The sequence below is a fragment of the Heterocephalus glaber genome, unplaced genomic scaffold (genome assembly GCF_053883595.1).
Source record: "Heterocephalus glaber isolate CG9 unplaced genomic scaffold, H.glaber_assembly_v1.0 deba00000071, whole genome shotgun sequence".
NCBI classification, from domain to species: Eukaryota; Metazoa; Chordata; class Mammalia; order Rodentia; family Bathyergidae; genus Heterocephalus; species Heterocephalus glaber.
The window spans coordinates 35866957-35890295 of NW_028258137.1; the positions used below are offsets into that span (position 1 = coordinate 35866957).

A 23339-nucleotide genomic window follows, 5' to 3' on the forward strand; every position below is an offset into this window, starting at 1 on the left:
TTACAGCAGCTTCTTTAAATTCCTTGTCAGAGTCCTAACTTCTCTTTTAGTGTATACTGGTTATTTATTTATTTATTTTTATTCGACTTGAAATCTCCCTGGTTTTTGGTAGTATGGATGACTTTTCTTCCTGGTTCTTGGGATTAACCCCAGGTCCTTGTGCATGCTAAACACATATTCTACTACTGAGCTATATCCCCAGCTCCAGGGTAGATGATTTTTAAAAAGTGAAGCCTTTATACGTTGTGCATTATATAATGAAACTCTGGATCATATTTAAACCTTCTGTTCTAGCTAATTTTCCTTGATGCCACTCTACCAAAAGAGGAGTATAGAAGCCTTTCCAGGTTAGTCTGCCCACTAGGTCTCCACTGATTCTTCTTTGATTAGTAGTGACAGGAGTGTGTCATTCCTGCTCTCCACTTGGCCTTCATGGATCACCTGGAGTAAAATTCCAGGCTGCTAAGGTAGTGTCCACTGACATTAGGGGAGAGGCCATGTTACTGTCCAGTGAATGTGAATGTTTTAAGTCTTTGCTAGGGTTTCTGTGGCATCACCATAACAGAGGTGGGCAGAGAAGGTGCTGGGCACCACCTTAAGGACTGCCAGCAGGGAATCTCTGTTCCCTACTCAGTCTCTGCTGAACTAAACAGCAATGGGTCCACCTAATTATTCTGAGGGGTTTGACTAGAGCAAAGCTGTTAGAGTCTTTAAGTTTAATGTTTAATGTTTTGCCAGGCAAAAGCCTTTCCTAGTCCTTTGGCTAGAGAAAGCAGGCTTTAGTTGTGGCATTAAATATATATAAAATCTTTGTTGGTCTTTCTGGGTTGTCAGTCTTTTCAGCTCCATGCCTGTGATATACATGACAAAAAAGAAAACCCAGGGTACTCACCACATGTCATTTTGTTTTGTCCTAAGTTCCCTGGCTGGTTTCTTTTATATACAATATCCAGTCCTACCTCACTGTTAAATGATTTAGGTCTGAAATGTTCCTCAAAAGTCTCATATGTTTGGAAGGTGATTAAATCATGGAAGTGTTATACTCCATTCATCCATTGATAAGTTCAAGTGCTCACTGTGCTATTACCTATGGACTGATTGGAGGTGGGTCACTATAGGTATGACCTGGGGCCTAAGCCTGGTCCCTCACCCCTTCTGCTCTGGTAATGTTCCCTGCTGTGCTTCCTGGATACCATGGGTTGAGCACCTTCCTCCACTGTGACTCTCTGCCATGCTATTTCTGCCTTGGGGCCAGCTGACTATGGACTGAAACCATAAGCCAAAATAAACCTCTCTTCTGTTAAGTTGCGGGTCTCAGGTATTTTGTCCTAGTGACAGGAAAGTGACTTAATACAGAAATTGGTATTAGAGAAATGGGGTCATGGGTGTGATTGTGTATGACCACATGGTTCAGAAGCCTTTGAAACTAGTTTACAGCAGAAGTTTGGAAAGATTTGGAGATGTGGGCTAGAGAAGCCCTAGAATTTTGTGAGCAGTGCTCAATGTGTGATACTGGTCAGAGCTCAGAAGACCAGAACACTGATAGGGATGTGAACAGTAAAGGCCTGGCTCAGGAGCTTTCAATTGGAAACAATGACTCCAAAGGCAGTTGGGCTAGAGGCCATCTGTGTTACACTCTGGCAGAAAATTTGTCTTCATTTTGTCCATGTCCTGAGACTTTGTAGGAGTCTGAAACTAAGGGCAGTTGATGAGAAGACTAGAGGAAATTTCAAGGCTGTGGCATGAGTACTGCTGGTTGCTTTTAGCCAGATTTACAGTGAAAATCAGAAACAAAAAGCAGAGCTAAATAATTTCCAAAGTTTGCAGTTTCATCAGAAAGAAAGTAAAGTTGAAAAGTTGAGGTGAAAGTGAGCTTGGTTGCTGAAAAGATTGGCATTAAAAAGAAGCCAAATACTTTGGATTAAGACAATAGGAAAGATGCCTGAGGGCATGTGAGGAATTAAGAAGACCCTATCCATCACAGGTTCAAAGGTGAAAAGCTATAAAGTTTTCATTTGAGAAGGTTGTCCCTGGGACTCCTACTCAGGGCCTAGGATTCATTCTATTGTGCTCAGGCATCCAGGCACTCAGAGGCTGATGGAGCCATGGCAAAAGGGGACTCGTCTACTGCTCCCACATCATGTTGGCTTTTCAGAAAAGCAGAATGCAAGAGTTGTGGGGTCACAGAGGCTTCCACCCAGTTTCAAAAGAAGCCTTAGGAGGCCAGGCAGCGTGGCACTGAGAGGGCAGTGGGTAAAGCTGTGAGAGTGAAGCTGAAAATCCAGTGAAGATCCCTGGAAGTTAGAAATGCCAGGAATGTGGAATGTCTGCTCAGGAAAGCTATGGACAGTAAGTGGAACCAGCTCAAGAGAGAAGCCATGTGGACTGCAACTGGTAATGCCTTAGGAACAGGGCTGCTCAAGCCCTTTGGAGCTCATATCTTTCCATATCCTGTCCTGGGTGCTAGTTGTGGAGCTGCAGGATTTGATGTTTGCCTTGCTGGTTTTTGGTCTTGCTTTGGTCTGATTTTGATCAATTTCCCTATTCCTCTCTTTTGGAATGGGAATGTCTACCCTGTGCCATTGTGTGTTGGAAGTAATCAATTTTCTTTTTAATTTTTACAGGGCCTCAGAGCTAATAGTTTACCTTGAGTCGCAGAGGAGACTTTGGACTTGGATTTTTCATCAATACTAGAATTGTTAAGACTTTGTCAACTCTTAGAGATGGACTAAATGCATTTTACCTAATGAGATGGACATGAGTCTTTTGGGGGCCAGGGACAGAATGTTATTGTTTAGATCTAAAATGTCCCCAGAAGTCTTATGTGTTTGGAAGGTAACTAGATCATCTGTACTTTTCATTGGGTTCATCTACTGATGAGTTCAGTAGCTGAATGTACTGTTAGGAAGTGGGGTCTAGTTGGAAGTGGATCACTTAGGAGAGTGACCTGTTAAGGTGTATTCTGTCCTTCACTCCTCCTCTCTCTCTGCTTACTGGTTGCCATGTGATGAGCAGCTTTCCTCTTCCAGGCCCTTCTACCATGTGTTTCTGCTTTGCAGCCAGCTAACTTTGGGCTGAACCCACTAGAAACTGTGAGGCTGGGGTGGTTTGGGGGGTGTGTTAGGTAGGTATTTTGTCCAAGTGCCTAAATCACTGATATATCAGCTGAGTGTGTTGCTAGGTTGAATCAGGACCGGGCAGGTATAGGTTGATCAGGTCAGGGAGATACATTGGCTCAGCAAGGAAGATGTAGGTTGCCAGCATGGTTTCCAGTCCATGGGGTTAAAGGGTGAAAGCTGTCATGGGAATTGGAAAAGGGGAGACCAAAATTTCTGAGGCTTTAAAGTCCCCTTTAAAGGAGCACGGCTCTCGCACAAACACCATTTTGTCCAGCTTGGCATACTGAGCCCTGTCTCCCTCCTTCCCATAGGTGGAGTCTCAGTAGTGACATCAGCACTTGGATGGATATTGGAACGTAGTGACATTTCTGAGATTTCAAGGCAAATAGAAACACAACAGATTGTTTTTGAAGCATCAAATGTAAATTGTCAACACGAACATATTTCTGGACTTAACAGTTGAATGTGTGAATTAATTATGGACCTATTAAGAAGCAGAATTATTCTTACTTTCATATGACTGAAGCAACCCTGCAGCCCAACCCTTTCACTTTGGGAAGAGAATTCTGTGGGTTGCTCTTTTAAAGTTTCAGGGGCTGTTAAAAGTCCAAGATACCAACATAAACCTGGCTTCCTGAATCCACTTCAGTTTTGATAATCTGTGCCCAGCATCTTGGTTAGAACTGGATTCCTATCAAATATTAACATGCACTATAAAAAACCTGTAGCTTTGGGGGAAAAATTATTTCTACTTATAATGTGGAGCCTTAAAGGATTCTGAAATTCAGGTCCTCAGGCCACACTTGGCCCATTTTATCTTCTTATGGCTCTGAATTCTGTGGCCTCTTCACCCCGCATAGGGCTGCAGTAAGCCACGAAAGACACCCTTCACTGCATAGGATCCCCCAAAACCCTTTTGATTGAAGTTTTCATGAAGGATTTCTAATAAAGGGTAGCATCCTTAAAGAAAAAAAAAGAATCAGTTGTTGCCTGAGTAAAGAGCTCCAACTTTCTCAGCACGTGCCATTAAGATCTATTTTATCAAGAAAAAAAGGTTTAAAATTTCTCTGTAAACCATTTTGGAGCTTCTGTCTGCAGCATCCTGATCAGGATCTGGTTTCAGCTGTCTAGCTTAATCTTTCCCTCCCAGGAGCAGTCCCCTCTTTTCCTGATGACCCATTGTTGGCAGCCGTTCCTCTCTGCAAGACCTCACCACATGGGCACTGCTCTGGTTCAAATGGCCTTCATGTGGCTGGTGCAATATCTGCTTCCCTGTGCTGAGACTTGGGAAGCCTTGTTTCTGAGATGGCAGGAACATTGCTCAGCCAAAATAAATCAACAGATAAATAAAAAGGTAGTTAGGGTATGTCCTCGCTCTGTGTTCCCTGCCCAGGTCCCCATGGTCAGCAACACTGGGACAGTGGTACAGGGCTCATATTTAGCTGGCATGCTCCAGTACCTCTGCACACTTGTGAAAGTACTGATGTGCTTCCTAGCTGGCTGGCTAAGAGTTCCCACCCTAAACCCCCTCCTACAAGTCCTCCCCCAGGACCTTCTAGTCCTTCCCGAGTCCCAGCCCTGTGGGGATGGCTCCAGTCACTGGGGAACCACACTACTGCCAGGTATGACTGAAGTTGGAGGGACCCTGGTGCACTGGTTGTTAAAACACTTTGCATACCAACTGTGCTTGTTTCCATGTTATTTTACACATTTTCTTCCTCTGTCCCATAGCAAGCATGGTTGAATTTCACTATCAGCTTCATGTGATGTGACTTCCTCCCTCTTAAGCCAGTCCTCCCTCCTCAACATTTTCAAATGATTGCACAATAATTATACAAGTTTATAGGGTACAATGTGATGTTTTGGTACTGTTGTCTGATGCTTAATACATTGTCTAATGATCAAATCAGGGTATTAGCATATCTATCACTTCAAATACTTATCATTTCTTTCCAGTGAAACATTCAGCATCCTTTCTTCTAGCTTGTTTCAAGTGTTCACTGCATTAGTGCACACCACCATCGGGCCGGTGCTCCTTATCCAGACTCATGTCTTCCAACTCACATGCCCCATGCCTGCCCTTTGCTTGCCTGGCTCCTGTTGTTCCATCCTTGTGAGCACTGCAAGTGGCTTTGCTGTGCCACAAAGGAGAGAGTCTAGATGAGGACTTTACATTGTTTATTCTGACCCAGTGGATGGGACTTGCCACAGAAAGTTGACTCCTCTTCACTGGTTTTGTTTTCATTGTTTACAAGTTGACTAAGTTTGTGTGGTTGTTGCTGACATCCTCAGAGCCACTGCAACAAGAGTAGGACATGCATGTGGCCATGATAGAGTCCCTCCCGACCACCACCCAACCCCTGCTCACTTTCTTCCTGCCTTTACAACCACACTGGACTTGGTGTTTTGCTGGTGTTTCTCTTGCTCATCCCATTACCAAGTTGAGGCTGAGAAAACACCTGTTGGGGGAGTCTGCTCCCCCTGTCTTCAGAGTGAGTCAGTTGGGAAAGTTTTATATTAGCACATCTGCCCTTGGTTTCCTGGCTGTGGATTCTATTCAGCTGTAAGTCTGTCAGCCCTGAGTTTGGTATCTACCACCTGTTGGCCACCACTTTGGCCTTGGAGATGACTGTTTTCAGAATGGCAATTTACCAGTGATTGAGGTGTGTGCAGAAAGGCCCTTGCCAATCTCAGTCTGCAGGTTTAATGAAGTGTGCGAGACTTTGTTATTTAAAAAAAAAAAAAATATATATATATATATATATATGGAGAGAGAGAGAGAGAGAGAGAGAGAGGGAGGGAGGGACAGCTGGAGTTTCTGGGGGTAGGAAAATGTTGGGTTGGACTTTACACTTTAATGAAGCCAAGAAAACCCGGGCTGGAAGCTTCCTGACTAAATGACCCATTTTACTTATCAGGAAGTTGAGGCTCAGAGAGGGAGAAATACTCATCTATGGTCACACAGCTGCCCAGAGGCTGGGATGAATGGACACCTGTCCTGCTCATATTGAAGTTCTATGTCTCTTCTCCATTAAATACTGAGTATGCTCTGTATGCGCATTATTTCACTCATTCATTCAACACAATGATCCTAAGTGGGCCTCTTGAATGAGAATTTCCAGGGGAGGGTCCTGGAATTCTGTGCAGGCAACAAGCATCCCCTGCACCTACCTCAGGAAGTTTGGGGAATTCCGGTTCACACCACACCTGCTGGACATGGGGCCAAGAGTTCAGTGGGAGCCTCAGAGCTGGGACCTGAGGGAGACTGTGGCTCGGACCTAAGGCAGGGAGTGTTTCTAGACCCCTCCATAGCTCTTGCAGCAGGAAGCAGAGCAGGCTGTGAGCACCAAGGCTCATTCTAAGCAAGGCAGCATCCAAGGTACAACTGGAAACTCACTGCATGTTCCCCTCCTCCTCTGACCACTTGGCTTGTTCCATGTCCCCTCTAACTGTGGGTTTGCTCTCTGATTCTCCCTTCCAGGAGCTGGTGAATAGTGGATCAGGGTGAGGGAGACCAACTTTACCCAGATTAGTCAGCATGGTGGGTGCAAGAGCTGAGGAATCAGTGGGCACAGGGTACCTCTTGGTGCTGGAGGCCAACCCAGTGGTGTAGCAATGCAGGACTCCGAGTCTGGTGGGAGGGAGATAACTGCAAGCTAAAGCACCAGAGGGCTGGACTTGAGGTTGGGAAAGAGGCAAAAAGGGCCTGGACTTGACAGACCATGGCTGCGTGTCCCTCCAAAGAGCAGGGCTCTGCACAAAGCCAGGCTGAGTATTATATGGATGCGGAAGTAGAGAGAGGTTTAGGAACCCTCCCAAGGTGATGCAGTTGTTTACTGTTGATGGAGACTAGAAACAAGGCCCCTGGATCACTGGTGCTCACCTTGCAAATTGTTGACGTAAGTGTCCATGTGGGTGCCTGGACTGCCTGGATGGGGAATAGCTCAGAGGGGACCTGGGGTTGAGAGGAGCTCCCTCTGCTTTGTTAAGTTTTATAGATTTTGCTGTGAGAGTCCTGTCATTACTGCATGTCTGGCCAGCCCTGGTGATCTGGGCAGTCTTCTGCCTGGGGGACCTTAGCTCCTCTGCCCAGTGGGGTGGACACTCTCTCCCAGGTGGCCGGGCAGATAGAAGAGGGAGCAGTGGCTGTTGGTGCTTTGGGAGGCCTGTATGGAGGGCCTGTGGTGGGGGATGGGGGTGCCCACTCAGTAGGGTGTCGATGGTGGCCCTATTTCCTGCCCGCCTGCGTGCGCTCTGACCTGCTTTTTAATGCTCACCCACTGCCAAAATCCAGGAGATTTTCTTGCAGCTCACACATCAGCATAATAGGAGAAAGCCCAAGGGCCCTCGTCTTAGATGGGTTCCTTGCTATCAAATGCTCTGCCTTGCATTAGGGCCCAAGTTTGCGAGTTCTGGCGTCATGTGCCCTTGTCCATTCCCAGGGCTCCCCTAGCCCAGCCTCTGCTCCTGGCTAGCCAAAAGGGATGACTTGGAAGATGCAGAAAGTGGGAGGCGAGATGTTTTCTGATGTGTTTTATGAATTATTCAGTGATGAGTCCATTCTCCCTAGGTCCTGACACTGGTGTGGCCCTGGCACTCTCAGACACCGAGCAAGGACCAGGTTCGTTATTTGTGGGGCCCTGTGTTACAGAATTGAGAATTTTAACATAGTAACAGCAGCCAGTTAAACCACATGCAAGGACCTTCTAAATTCAGGCATCGGTGCCACAGGTCACATGCCCATAATGCCAGTGCCATACTGAGGCAAGAGTCTTCTTTTTTTTTTTTGGTACCAGGGATCAAACTTGGGATCTTGCAAGGCAGCCAGCAGAACCACTGAGCTAAATCCCCCGCCCCTGAGGCAACAGTCTTTGAGTGACATGAATCCCACAAGATTCCTTTAGTGTGTGGTTATGCAGATTGTGTACTGTACACCACTAGGGGACGTCACTTGATTGTGGTCTACAGTGGTGGCCCTGCCATGGGACCTTTCTGGTAAGCCTGGACAGTGGCAGTGATTTAGAACTGTGGACATGCAGGCCACTTGTCAAACAGCAGGGGTCCCTCCTGCCGACCCTTCGCTCTCTCAGGGTTCCAGAACCATTCCCTTCTGCCCCTGTTGCTTTCTCCCTGGCATTTCAGGGACAAGTTTCTCCACAAAGCCGAGGTGCCCAGGCGCCACTCGGGCGTTGCTGGGGAAGCTTCCGCTCTTCGTGCTGCTCACCCGCCGACGGCTCTGCTGTTAACCTTTGGGGTTTGCTCGAAAAATAGAAACTCTCTTTGTAGGTCAGTTTGTCAGTAATTTTGGCAGCCGCGGGGCCACCGAGGGAATGAGGCTTAGTTCCCACTTGTCTCACTGCTCTGTTTGGAGACTTTTTCAGAGCCCTTCCCTGGGAGGCCTGCTCACCCCTGCCGGAAACCAGAGCTGAGTTTCTCTGACCTGGTTTTGAATTGGCAGGAGCGATTCCTGTGTGCTGGGAGTATGGAAAGGAACCTGGTCCACACCCAGCCTGTGAGCTGGGACCTGTGGCTTGAGCCCTCTGCCTGGTGCATGTTCCTGAAGCAATGACCCTTGGGTGAGGCTGCCAGGTCTGCATCTGGTCCTAGCTAGGTGGCTGACCTACCAGATTCCACTGAAACAGGTCCCCCTGGGTGTGCCAAGGTTTGCAACCCTTCATCACAGCTGCCATTGCCCCTCCCAGCTCTGCACAGCCCTCCTGACCGCTGCCCTTGCTCGGCATTGGTTGCCAAGGCTCTGGGCATCTTCCATGGTGGCAGCCTGCCAGTGCCCAGCCTTGTATCCAGGATGGAGGGCAAGAAGGTGCACAGGGCCCTTGAGACCTGCTTCTGGGAGTTTCGAGGGACAGCCATCCTGCAGCCTGAGCACAACTGGCTGTCAGAGAGAGCAGCATTCAGGGATTGGGGAGATGGGGGCCTAGAGAAGGCTGGGAGGCCTTTCTTGAAGAGGCACTGATGAACAGGCCCTCCAGAGACTGAGGTTGAGAACAAACCATCTTTGTTTTGGGACAGGAAACTGGGAGAGCATTGTGGCTTTGGAAATTCAGTCCCACCCAGATAATAATTGAGTACCAACTGTATGTAAGGCCCAGTGCAAGGACCAGTGTTGATTCAGATCTGGACAGAGAGGAGAGCTGAGGGCCAGGGAGGGAGGTGAGGAGGGTTTGGACCTAGGGGCCCCTGAGGAATCCTGGGAAGTGAGCCCCTGCTGGAGGCTGCCTCTGTTCTTCCTCCAGAAAGGCAGGCTGGGAGGATGCTCTGCCCCTGGCCTGGGTTCCTGAGCGGAAACAGGCCCAGTGGGACCCTGGCCTTCTCCCAGGCCCATGTACAGCCTCCCTGGCCAGACCCTGCCTTAGTGAGAGGCCTAGCTGTGAGAGCGTTTTATGGGAATAAGCTGCAGCCTCCACTCTCCTTGTCTTCCCCCAGGGGCTTTGTGACCTTGAACAGGTCATTGTCCTTCTGGGATCCACACTGCAACTATAATGGGCTGGATGGGAGAAAGTGAGCATTACACATGATAACCAGGTTCATTTCTGCACGCCTTGGAGTTTTAGCAGGACAGTGACAGTGGAGACAGTGATCACAAATATAGAGCATTTTCCTGCCAGGCTCACTGCTGAGCACATAATTTTCACTTCATCACCCAGTGGACACCCCCAATCTCTCCCATTTTGTAGATGGGGAAATTGAGGAATACAGAGGCCAACTAAGGTCACACACCAGGCAGGTGTCAGAGCTGGGTTTGAACCCAGGTTCTTAACCATCCTTCGAAATTGCCCCTCGAAGCAGGGGCCCACCTCTGGTGCAGCAGTGCCCCTGGGTGCACTTTCAGCCTGTCCTCTCAGTCATCTCATGGGCCCTTCTCGACCCTCAAGTGCCTGAGGGAATCACAGACAGGAGTTCTTCTCCATCTCCAAATTCCCAGCAATGTGACTTCTGTGGGGGTGCATAGGTTAATGTCCCCATTTTTCTCCTTTCTTCCTTCTGTACAAACGCCATATCAGAGAAATTCACTGATGATGCACCCACCTGGGAACCTCCTCATCGAGGCAGCTGAGTATTGAGGGGAAATTCTCGAAATGAAGTTTGGAAGCTGCCAGCCTGGCCGGAGCCCCTTCTGAGTGATGATGATTTATTTCGGCAATGTGGTAGTCATTAGTATCTTTGGTGTTGGAGCCTGAGCACTTGGGCCGGGTCTGTGGCCGAGGGAGCCTTCAGGGCCATTACGAGCTAATGGCTCAGTGTGGGTGAAGGAGGCCTGCAGTCAATCTCGCTGCTGGCGGGTAATAAACTGGCAGCCAGCTCCCTTCCTGCTCCCCACGAGAGGGGTGCTCAGCTCCTGCGTCCCTGCTGGGCCAAGTTTCCAGGCTCAGGGGGCCTCTCATGTCACTTCACGGCTTGGAAAATGGAGACTGAGAAGTTGCCCAGAAATATGTTGATCTGACCCAGATTTTGGAAGTCTGGGGTTGGTATAAGGACCCCTGGTCCTGCTGGCTTTGAAGGTGTCTTATGGCAAGGCTGTATGAACTCATCTTGTCTAGTAAGACAGCCAGCCAAGGGAGGGGTCTTTGCTGCCTCCTCATCCTGGGAAGATCTCTGCCCCCCCTTTCATCTGAGCCCTAACTTACAGTAAAGAGTAAAGAGTGCACGTTTTACTGATAGCATGAAGCAGTTCACCTGTGTGTACCTCCACGTCACCAGCACCATTGTCAGCAAAGACACCACTCCCCACCCCGCAGTTTCCCTTTTGTTCCCCTCCAGTGTAGCCCCCAAGGGCAGCCGCTCTCTGAATGTTCCACCATAGCTGTATTTTGCCTGTTTCCCTGTTCCTGAATGCCATCCATATGGAATCATACAGAGTGTAATCTTTGGGTCTGCTTGCTTTCTCTCTGTTCCTCCCTCCCTCCCTCCCTCCCTCCCTCCCTTCCTTCCTTTCTTCTTTCTGTGTGTCTGGTACTGGGGATTGAACCTAAAGCCTTTGGACATTTCCAGCCCTTTTAAAAATTTTACATTTTGAGACAAGGTCTCGGTTGCTGGGCTTGAATTTCATGATCCTCTCACCTCAGCCTCAGGTGTGTCCCACCAAGCCAGGTTTGAGGGTCTGGTTTCTCTGGCTCAGCATGTCATCTGTGAGATCCGTCCATGTTGTTGGTGCGTTGGTGTTTTGTTCCTTTTTATTGCTGGATGCTTCATTACACTGTATATGCACAAATAGTGCATTTTGTCATTGCTGGAGGCTTGGGTTGTTCCTGGTTTGGGGCTGTTATGAATAGTGCTGTGGCGACTATCTGTGTTCCATGTTGTTTTTGAGTTATGTGGCTCAGATCTTGGGAACTGTTGAGATCAGGTTCTGCCATGTATTTGCTGTGTGACCCTGACCCTTTCTGAGTCAGTCTCTGTCACTATTTCTGTGCAATGAGATTATAGTACTGAGTGTTGAGCATAGGCCCAGGGAGCTCCTGGAGGCTCCTTTGGGGCATGGAGTAGGGAGGGATGAACTATGTTTGGTCTTGCAAGGGATTGGATGTGAGAGAAGGTAGCTGGGATTATTAAGTATTTGAACCCTTTTTGGCTGAGGAGTGGGCAAGATCAGGGACAGGGGTCCTCCCCTCTTCCCGATCTTAGAGCCTGAGTTAGACCTGGGAGGCAGCAGTGAAAAACTCTCTTGGAATCATAATGCTTCTCCAAGGCAGGCTAGTCCAGAGAAATGGCGTGTAAGCTACTGTGTAATTTGAAATCTGCTAGCCACATTTTTTAAGAAGTGAAAGGAAACAGGTGAAGTAAAAGACTATATTTCTGTTCAGTCCAGGATAGCTGAAATATTATGATTGTGTCATACAGTCAACCTAAAAATTAGTACCAAGTTGTTTTTTCAAATATCCTTTTCCCCTGCTAACCACTCACAATCTGGGGTGTGCTCTGTGTACATCTCACTGTGGGTCAGCTCATCTCCAGCGCTCAGTGGTCACATGTGTCAGTGGCTGTGGCCTCAGGAGCCCCCTTCAGGCCCAGGATTCAGATGGGGGTGCACTGCGAGGCGGGGCTGTGGCTGGTGAAGGAGCAGTGGACTCCCCGCAGGGAGCAGGGACAGGCTCCTGGGAAACATTGGCCGTGGTCTTCCTCTCTCTTTGGAGTTTGGAAGCAGGCACTGCAATGTGGAGTGCCACCTGCTTGTGTTCATCATGTGGCTCCAGGGGTGACCCTCAGAGAAGTCTGTCGCCTGCCCAGAGAGATGGTCAGGTGGAGCCGGAAGCCAAGTGTGCCCAGCAGGGAGGAGGGGAGCCACATGGCCAAAGCTCCGGCTTTGGCTCTTGCTTCTGTCCCCTGGGCGAACAGCATGGCTGGGCAGCGCTTTCTGGCACGTGACCCTGCCATCTTCCACCCCTGCCTGCCAGTCCTGAGGGGGTGAAGGTGGAGGGGGTGGGGAAGTGCACGGTCCTGTGCCTGATGTCCCCCCTGCCATCATCCAAGGCTGCCTTCCCTGGCTGATGCTGTGAAAGCGATTCTCCCTCTCTCCTCCTGCAGCCACAGGGAGATAAAAGCCAGGGCTGTGGGGATGGTAAAGAGGGAGCCAAATTATATTTATAATATTAAAGTGAGTGCATTTGTGGCTTGCTGTTCTCCAGGGTTTTTTATAAGTAGAAGAACACAAATTAGCATTTTCCATTTCCATATATTGACTAGAAAAATCGCCTGCTCTCAATTAAGACCTATAGCTTTTGGGATGTATGCAACAATTTTATAAAATATTTACAGTGAGATTTGCATTTTACATGGTGTTACAGTTTTTCTTGTGTTTAGGAGAAAGGGCTGAGGCCTTTGAGAGGAAATACGTTCTCTTGAACGAAGGGGGAAGGAGGCTGCAGGCTGTTGTTTTTCTTGCCTTTTCTACCCTGGCCGTCTCAGGCTGACGTTGTCTGTAGTAATTACCTAAGGCTGGTCCACCCATGAGCTATTTGTTAGTCTCTTTCCAAGCATGTGCTCCTTTGACAAATCTATTACTTTCCCTTTAAAACTTGCCGGAATGGAGCTGTTTGCGGCTTTGTGCGAGATGGAGAAGGAGAACATTTTTTTCTGAATGTAAAAGCATGCCGTAAAGAACATAGCTATTTCCTGGATAATTTGCAGTTGTATATTTTATGTTAATTTCACCGAAAATACTGCACCCCTGCCAGGTTTAGTAGCGGCTCACTGTGATATGAATAATTTCTAGTGAATCATTTTTTTTCTTCATTTAAGATTTGGCACCTTTTTAAGATTTTAATAATAGCAACAAGGAGGAAGATTTAGAACAAGTGAAACATTAGTGCCAAAGAAATTCACGTTGAGAGCTAATGTAAAATAGCAAGAATAATTACATGGAAAGCAGTTTCCACAGATGTTTTTCCTTGTAATGTAATAACTATTTACTAAACTGTTTATTTTAGGCCTTTGGTTTATAATAAAATATTTATACATTCTCCACTGTAATAAAAAATATTGACAAAATACTATAGAGGTTTAAAAAGACAATTGATATTTTTATTTTCTGGAAAGTGAGCGAGGTCTAAAACTTTAGTGCTGTTTTGGAGAGATGGTTCAAGATTTGGGATCTAGGTTTGGGTTTTGAGTTCATTCCCTAGTTTATAAGTAGAGAATTGACAGGACACACATATTTTGTTAGCTTATTGTGGGATACAGATACTGGTAGGTATTTTATTTTTTATTTTTAGGTATTTTATTTTTTAAATGGAATTCCTACCTGTGAATCCTGCCACCGGAAGGCTGGCCATTAGAGTCTCTGGTCCCTATCCGGGAGACAAACAGAGTTTGGCTGGGAGGGCCGCAAGATGCTGGTGAGAGCTTTTGGGAACTGAAGTCAGGCAGGATGGGGGGCTGGTCTGGGTCACTCGAGCCCTGGGGTTTGTGTAAAGATTTGAGCTGATTCTCAACCTTTGACTGCACCAGGGAAGCGAGTCTGGGGACAGTATTCCAGTGTGGATTACTACATGTGGATCCCTATCTGGAGGTGGGGTGTTAGGGAAACCCTGACTGCTTGAGCCCCTCTTTTGAGCATTCTTCATTCAGGAGGAAAAAGAGCAGTGAACACAGAGGTTCTCTCACCCCCACCCATGTGTCACTCCCTGCCTTCTAGACCAGGAGGGTCCTGCCAGTGTCCCCTGGAGATTGTCAAAAATAGAGTTTTGGGGAGAGTTTGAGGACCAAAACAGAAAGAGGACACTGACATGTTCTGAAAGATCTAGTTCGGGTCCCAACTGCCTTACGGAGCCACTGACTAAGGTCCAGGTGCGTGCTGACCAGCTTCTCCCTGGCCTTTCTTCCTGAGGGCATGCCCTGCCTGGGAGGGGCTGCTGTTGAGAGTCTGTGGTTTGTATTATATCTCTGTCTCCATGTTTGCTGGTGAGTTTGTGGGCAAGTCCTCTGCTCATGTGTTCAGTGCCTCTGTGTGTGTGTGTGTGTGTGTGTGTGCGCGCGCACGCGCGTGTGTGTATTTGGCTCAAAGCATTGGATGTTTGTTTCTCTGTCTTGTGTTTGTGGCCTCATATGTTTGTTTGGTAGGGTATGTTTGGCTGTATGGCTTTGTCTCTGTGTTTCTGGGGATGTCTGTGTATTTCTACTAGAGTGAGCGGGCATGTATGTGTATGAGTGACAGGCACCCCCCTATTCTGCTTGAGTCTGTGAGTGTTTGAGTCAGGGTGTGCCTGTGAGTGACAGGCTTCTCTTGGTGAGGGGCAGGCCCCTTCCTTGGTATGGCCCCGGGGCTTTCTGGCAAAGAGGTGGGCTGAGCTGGTGCAGGGGTATGGTCATCTGTCCACTGAACTTTCCAATGGAAAGACAGGAGGCAAGAAGAGGCTCTAGGGGGTACAGCAATTCGGGGAAGTATGGAAGTTTTAATGAAGAGAGAGACAGCTGGACCTGGGTCTCACTCAGAATACCCAGTGCAACCTGTAAGGGGAAATTTGCTACTTTTGGCTCTTAATCCTGAAAACACCCTTTTTTTCATTCTGAAGGAAGGGGCCTTTCAAGGGCTTGTGTTGCCTGTTGGTAATTTTGCTTTTGAGTTCTGTTTCAGGGTGGCTCATCTCCAGTAATCTAGGACGACATTTGCTACTGATCTGGGGTGGTGGTTGGAAAGCTACCTCTGGGGGTCTGGGGCAGCATGGGGCCAGGAAGAGCATTTCCTAGGTAGAGGTCAGGTAGAGCCCTTTGAGTCTCAACAGAGTTCTTGGTTTTCCCTCTGGTAGGAAGTACCTGTGCTTTCTAAGCAATATCTGCCTCTTTTCAAAGGAAGCGGGGTCAGCTCCCCTTTCTGTGTGCAGGCCTGTGCTCACATTTCCCATTTAACAGATGGGGATGTTGAGGCACAGAGAGAGGACCAGCTGCTTGTGAGGATGCAACACCAGCCAGGGCAGAGTTTGGGAGCCCGCCTGTAGGAGGTGCTGCAACCCCACCAGAAACTGGAAATCTCTGCAGAAGGAAAACCTTGTTTTCCAGACTTCTGCAAGGGAGTGATCCATGGGTGCTGCCTGCAGGGCAGGGGTAAGAATGCCAGGAGACTGGCTGCTTTTGGGGGAGGTGTGGTCTGTTTGTGTCACTGCTTTTGTTCTGCTGGGTGGGGATGAATTGGGGTCAGAGCTGCACTGCTGAGGAAAGCAGCCACCACCAGGGGTCCCCCTTCTCCTCGCTCCCCCACACAACTTCCTTGTCCTCTCAATCCATCTTTTTTTTTTTTTTTTTTCTTTCCGGTACGGGGGATCGAACTCGGGACCTTGGGCTTGCGAGGCAGGTGGCGGAACCACTGAGCTAAATCCCCGACCCTCTCTCTCAGTCCATCTTGATCAAGTATTTAAAGAATATTGGTTTGGAGGAGGATAAATGATCAATCTGCCTGTTTGATCCTTCCCCTGCCACACAGGCTGTGGCTTCTGTGACCACTGGTGTATGAGCTGGGGATAGAGGAGCTAAGATCGACCCCCTGGAAAGCTCCCTCAAATGAGCAAGGTGGGAAGGTAAGGGGACCTCCAGGCAAGGTGGGCCCTGCTGGGGTGGGAGCCTCCAGCACCTTCTCGGAGTGGCCTTGTTTCCTGCTGCTTTGTCTTTTGTCTGACTGTTCTCTGGTCACACGCAGCCAGCTCCTGGCCGGTGTGGGTGAAGGCAGTGCACTTTGCAGTGATGCCTTGGCACTCAGAACTGCTTTTTTCACCTTTGAGCTCCTGTGCTCATGAGCCAGGCCAGCAAAAAGTAATTTACTCAATTTCCTCCCGTGAGTGACTTCTGCAGAAGAGTTCTGTCTGTGTTTTTCTAGAGGAGCCTACATCTGGAGGGCTCAGGCACGAACAGTTTCAAACTGCATTTTCATGCTTTATTTCCTGAGCAGAAGCTGATGGGGTGGTAGTTATTATTATTAATTTTGCTAATTGATTGTGTTCTTTATAATTTCAGACAAATTACACCTTATTTTAAAAAGTGTTTTTTTTATTTTTAAACTCAATTAATACATTTTCTTTGCAAGAGAAAAGATGCTGATAAAGAGAAAGAAGAGATAGAAATCTCCCTTAACTTAACCTCCCAGGGAAAGTGCTGTTAACAATTTGGTGTTTCCCTTTCCCAATTCTGTGTAAACACAGTTTTAAAAAACATTTTATTAACGCTGGATGTTTATACAGAAAAGCACATATATCAATAAATATGTAATAACTATTGCTGTATCACTTACATGTAGAACAGCTCTACATGCTATAAGCATGTAGCTTCTGAATATTCCCCCAGCCTAACCTAGACAGTGTCAGACTACGACTCAGCATGACCCACACCCTAAAACACCCCCACAAGCGCCTTCCAGTGTCACCCTATGACCATGACCCTGACTTCTAGTGGCAAAACTAGTGGTGCCTATTTTTGTTCCAGATGTATTCACTGTCTACTCGGGATACACAAGTGTATACTTTAAATGGAGTTGCTGTGCCTGTGCTAGTTTGTAACCAGGTTCCCCAGCAATAGACGATGGCAGCCTTCTTTGTCAGCAAGTGTATCTCCACACTGTTGTTTTTCATGGCTGCTTGGTGTTCCATTATAGAAAGTGCCACCTTTTAAATCTCCCATTGGAGCATTTAGGGTTTCACTATTATAGACAATGCTGTATTGAACGTCCACGATGGGTGACTTTCCACTTTCTTCTCCGGGGACAGAGTGGCTGGAATGGCGGGGAGGGAGGAGGCCCTCACCAGGTCCGGCTGGAAGAGCCCGGCTGTGGACTGGAGGATGCTGGCAAGGCTTCAGTCTGCCAGCTGGACCTCATCAAGTGCGGGTGTTAATTACTGGGAGGCCCCTGGTTCTGTGAGCAGGCGGGGACGCTGGGGCTAACTCGCGAAACAGGGTCACCTTGAAAGAGATGCTTCGAGGGAAGCAAAGCTGAGGAGAAGCCAAGGGGAAGCTCAGGGCCAGGGCTGGAGCATCAACTTCCCACCAGCTTCCTCTAAGTCACCCTGGTGCCCTGGAGCCTCTGTGCAGAGGGTCCCTTGGGCCTGTGTGACAGAGTTTGTGTGCCTTCATCCCTGGTCTTAATTGAGGTGAGCCAGGAGCAAGAATACCCCTGTCTGTGGCTAACCCTTTACCAGAGGACCGCTGGACTGCATGTCTCGAAAATGTGGCCCCTGTATGTGCCTTGGCTTGGGCATGGATGTGGGGATGAGGGGGCACACTGCTTGGCAGTGACAACGAAGCACCCAGCTGTGCATGATGCCTGGGTTGGGAGGTGCCGCCCTATGGCCCCAAACACTTGGGCTCAGGGCTGCAGGCACGGCAGGGCCAGGTTGGAGGAGAATTAGGTTATTGCATTTCCTCTGTAATTCTTCATCAGGGCTGCCGCCTGGATCTGCTGCTGGAAAATCAATGTGCTCTGACTCCATAATTTCCCAGGTTGCCTTACTCCAAGTGCTCTGCGCAGGGAAAGGTGACATCGCTGGTCACATCTGGATGGACTGTATATGCATATATATATATATATGCTTATGTGCATATATATAATATATATATATATATATATATTTACTCCCTTTCCTTCACCCCCAACCCATCTCCACCTTCTAGCATAGGATTCATTGGAATTTCACAACCTTTGCATGCTTTTGTGAAAACACTCATTTGTGTTTGCGCCAGGCCGCTAATGGCGGACGCCAAGGTCTGCGGCGCCTACCTCTGTTCAGCTCTCGTTATGGCGAGGAATGTGCCGTTAATAATGCATCTATGGAACTCAGCTGTGTGGGAGCCAAGTAATTATCCCACTGTAGCGTTCCCGGCTTCAGTGTCATCACAACTGGGGCTTCATTAAAAGTCCTAACAGAGACGGTGTTGTGTGCTGCAGCCTGTATATATATTTTTTCATTTAAATTATCAGCCTTGCTATGGCTCAGAGGTAATTTGACTTTTTGAAACCGCTGAGCCCCTGTGAATTCCCCTCCCCTTCTCCCTCTCGCTGCTCCACCAGCTGATCAGCCCCAGAAGAACAAAAGGTTTATCTGAAGCTATGAAGCATATATTCACCAGCTTCTGGCGTCTAGATAAAAAAAAAATCAAAGTACTCCATTGAACATGTTAATACTGAGCAAAATGCACACAGCTAGACACTAAACCTTTACAGGGATTTGGGCATTTGAAAAGTGATACCCAGATCAGGTCTTGAGCTAGGTTTCTTAGCCCAGAGTAGAGCAAGAAGCAAGGAGGAAGAAATCAGGTTTATAAACTAATATGAAAAACAGCAAGTGAATGGCTTAAGAGTTCCCCACCTTTTGTCTGGTCTCTTTGTCTGATTTTTTGGCTGAGTGGGTGGTCAGAGAGCTTGGACAGGGCATATCACAGCGAGGTGGGGTTTCCCCTTTGCTAGGGCCTTTGAGCTGCTGAAAATTGGAATGTTGAGTGGGAAGAGGGGTTCTGATGTCTCTTGGGAGACATGCTGAGAATTGGGATGATGTCTCTTATCTTTGCTTCTCTTGATTCTCTGTGGTCCTTCAGCTTTCAACAGAGGAGAGCCAGAGAGAAGCTCAGAAAGAGCTTTCAAGCAAATTGCCCCATGAACAGTACCTTCTTGGGGCTTCCTTGAAGTAATTCATTTCACACCTCCTTCTATTTCTGTTCAAGGCAGCCACCAAAGAAACCTGGTAGGTGCAGTCAAGTTCCGATAGTGAATCATTCACTTGAGAGAGCAGATAGGTGTTTGTTTAGTAATGCCTGCTACTGGTGCTATGGTGACAACATGGTGGCAGTTTCCCTGGACTTGTCTACCAACTACACTTACTTAGCTCTGCTTCAAGGAAGATCTTGAATAGGTGTAGGATTTTTTTTTTTTTTTTGGTACTGGGGATCGAACTCAGGACCTTGCGTTTTTGAGGCAGGCGGTGAACCACCACTGAGCTAAATCCCTGGCCCAGGTGTAGGATTTGTCTCTGCCCTCTAGAAGCTTTCAACTTATTTGGGAGGCAGAAATGTCTCATGTTTCCAGCAGTTTATGATTAAGGGCTAGAGTGTAAGTTCTCATCCGAGAAGAGAACATGGACATAGGATAGTCAGAAAAGGCTTCAGAAGGATGCATGGTAGGGCTCTAATAAGACCAGTTTGGATGCAGTTTAATCTACTTGTGAAGCCACTATTTGCCACAGTTTGTACCCTGATGGAGAGCAAAGGAGAATCGAGTTTCCACCTTGTGTGGCCTCCGTGGGACTCAGTGGGGTCTCTGTCTTTTGGCGATGGGGTTTAATCTCCATGTATGTAAAATGGGAAGCTGGCTGTCACCTATCTGAGCAGAGGGATCTGATGTACCCAGGAGAGAAGGTGTTCATGCCAGTGTACTAAATAGCCCTGGCTTTCGAATAACTGGCCTCTTTGATTTGGATGTAAATCATAGACACAATCTTTAAAGGCAGCTCCTGTGCCCCCACAGGGAGGATCTATGGGGCTCCAGCCTACTCCATGCTTGGAATATGTTTCTTCTCATGCCTTCAAGGTTTTTTTCTGCCCACTTTGTACCAGACTTTGTGCTGAGTGGGGAGCCTGAGCCAAGACCCTGCCCAAAGCCTAAAGGAATATTTAATCGGATGGGAGGGGTAGACGTGCAGTTGTGCAAATTACTATGAGTAGGTTGGGAAGCTATTGTTGTCCTGGTTACGTTGGGCAAGGGTGAGTAGAGGGTGGTCAGTGGAAGTCTGAAAGTGGAGGGACATTTAAGCTGGACCTCTGAAGGATGAGTAGGAGTTCCCCAGTGGGACTAGCTAAGGATAATTTTTAGGTTGTGAGCACAGCAAAAGTCAGAGGGATTAAAGAGACAATGCTACCCTTTGCAACTCTTCTTGCTAGAAGATTCCTGGTGGTGGAAATTGATGACTTCGTTGTCTTTCCAGGCCACTGAACCCTGCTGGCCTCTTCCAGGACACTCTCGTCCTTGTGCATGTCCGATAGCCCCTTAATCAGTGGTCTCTGGGCCTGGCTGCCTTCTCTGTCCTGTACCCCCCCAGCCAGCTGCCTGCTGACCGTCCAACTCAACATGTCTGAAATGCCTTTGCTGCCCAGCATCAGCCCTTCATCTCAGCATACCTCCCTTAGCAGCAGCCCCCAGATGAGCCCTTCTCCCGTCCCCTAATGGCTGTTGGCTGTTGGACCCCCGATGCTCCTCACCCTACTCTTTGGCCCACCAGGTCCTGCTCTGCCTCAGATGCTTTTGCCAAAGAGGCAGCATCCGGGATGCCACCCACAGTTGCCGGCTTATTTCTCCCTGCTTTTGTTTGTCTAAAGCACAGGGGCCATTTCCAGGCTCCATTTGTCATGGTCAGGGTCTTGGGAGACCTGAAGAGAGAGGGGATTCAGACTTAAAGGAGCACAGGGGACCCTGAACATTAACCTACCAGGGTGGTACATGCACTAGGGCTCCACCCACTTTGGGGAAAATAGGTCTTTCCCTCCTTTTGGGACAGTGAGGTCATGCTTTTGGAAACCACTCGAATCCTTTGGTTTTTAAGCCTCTGCAAAGGCCACTCACTCCGCATCCAAATCCAAGACATGGTGCCCGGTGAAGTTACACCCACCAGGAATGAGGTCACCCCTCCTCCAAGGAGACTGGGGCTGGAGTTGCAGAAAACAAAGTGCCTCAGTGCTGGCCTCACTGTTTAGGACTCAGAGGCGAGCAAGAAAAATCAGCCAAGCTCGTTTGAGCATCCGGGAACCCACTCAGAGGTCCCAGGTCCGGGTTCCCTTCGGTTCCGAGCTGGAAAGAATGAGGCGGAGGAAGTGTTTGAATACTGTGCTGTGAAGGGACCAGTCCTGCAGCGCGGCAGTTTTGATATTAGAGCAGACCTCCTAAGAGATCCCCTGGCTCTGAGCTGTGATCCACACGCCACATTCGCAGACAGCTGGTCGCCCAGCGTGGGCTGCGCCTGCCGCTCGGAGCTGGCACACTGGCGGGGACCAGGTAATGCTCTAATTTCCCTCGTGCAGATGCGGCCAGGAATATCTTAATTTATTGGTGTGCTGGCATGCAAGAGGGAATGCTGCTGGTGCAGCCTTGCATAACTATTAGCAAAAAAATGGAGCTGATAGGGGCTTGACTTCTTCTAAAGTGGGTTTGAAATAATCATCGCCTTTTGTTGTGTTTGGAAGGGCTTGAACAATTCTTAATTATTTAATTATAGATATGCAAGTAATACACTGGGAATGGCCCTGCCATTCCAGGGATACTGAGCAGAGGAAAATGTTTAGTTACCGGAGGGGAAAAAAAGATGGTAATTAAATCGAAGTGTCATTTGTATCGTGTCATGCTACTCTGTCAGCGATGCGGGTGGGAGGGTCTGTGGGGCCTCACCTTGGACATTTTTATGTAATAATAATAATAACATCAATAGCGTTGTTGCCACTTTCTCCAGGCGAGGCCTGGATGGTTAGCAAAGCTCTTTCTTTGTCATTTGCTTGTGTAGTAACTAGCTTAGGGTTCTGTTAGATGGATGATATTGCTCCCATTTTACAGGTGAGGAAATTGAACACAGTGACTTGCTATATGCAGGGCTTGAAGCCACAGTTGATGTTTTTCAGATGCCACAGCAGCCTGCCTTTCCTACCCTATCCCCAGACTGGGCTGAGCTTTTCTCCGCTTCCCGGGGACTCCTCTGTCATCTAATAGCCTAGGCCAGCCGCAACAACTTTGGTGACTGTTTGCCTGAATTGTGTGTCTGACTCTGTGGCACGCTTCTTGTGATGGACACCTTGTAATTATCCCATATAAGCACTCATTGTATTCATATCATTAATTTTGTTTGGGCTATTACATTTGATAGATACATTAAGCATTATATAGTTCTCTTTATACATGAAATTGAACTGCCTTTGAACAGTCAGCCGGCTAATTGCCGGTAATTTGTGTTGCTAACGAGAGGCAGAATAGTGGTATAACATTAGACTCAACAGTCAGTTAACAAATTTGCCGATTCAGATTGCAAAGCATGCCCTCCGTGGCAGAGGCAGGCTGCATCTTACACGTGAACAGATTTTTCAAATATGCCTAAGACCGAAAAAAGTTCTCATCCCCCACCAAGGACCATGCACCAGTGGCCAGCTGCACAGGGGCCACAGGGTTTTATCGTGAGTGGGGCTGACGACCCGCAGCAGCTGTGGGACTGGGGGGAGCTTGGGAGTGGGAGGGAAGGTTCTGGCTCCTTGGAGCCTGAGAGGCAGTTATTGCCCATGTTCTGAGCACTGTCTCTCCTCCTTGTCTGTGTACTGAGGGTGCCCATGTGTTTCTGGTCATAATTAGATTTCTTCTGCACTGGGTCTTTGTCCAGGGAAACTTGTCACCCCGAAAGGCTCGGGGTAGGGTGGGGAGGTGGGGATTGGCTGAGGTTACCTCCAAGTCCCTTTTGCTACAGCCAGAAGGTAATTTGGAAAATCGTGTGGCAGGGCGGGGCGGGGAAGTGGTTAGCCAGTGTCTGTCCCTGTGATTCTCTAAGCAGTTCTGATCCCTCTGCTAGGGGAAGAAGCAGCCAGGTAGGTGCCCTGGGGCTGATGCGAAGGAGACAGATGAAGCACCTTTTTCTGCAATGGCAGAGAGCCAAAGGGATGATGTTAGGGGCTGCATCACGGCTCCCTAAATTCCTCTGTTGATGCCCTCACCCTTGGCACCTCAGACTGTGACTATTTGGAGATAAGGTCTTTGGAGAGCTAATG

The 23339-nt window shown here is 48.2% G+C and overlaps 1 protein-coding gene across 11 annotated transcripts in view; it reads left to right on the forward strand.

Annotated features, from left to right (window-relative positions):
* Znf423 (zinc finger protein 423) overlaps positions 1-23339 on the forward strand; it is a 319020-nt gene that overhangs the window by 213869 nt on the left and 81812 nt on the right. For 8 of the 11 annotated variants that reach the window (XM_087206799.1, XM_021260944.2, XM_021260945.2 and 5 more), the window contains one exon: positions 7690-7740. The exons of the other annotated variants lie outside the window; for them this stretch is intronic. In XM_087206799.1, coding sequence (XP_087062925.1) covers positions 7690-7740 — 51 coding nt within the window. The remainder of the gene's footprint in view (positions 1-7689; positions 7741-23339) is intronic. 11 annotated transcript variants of the gene reach the window in all.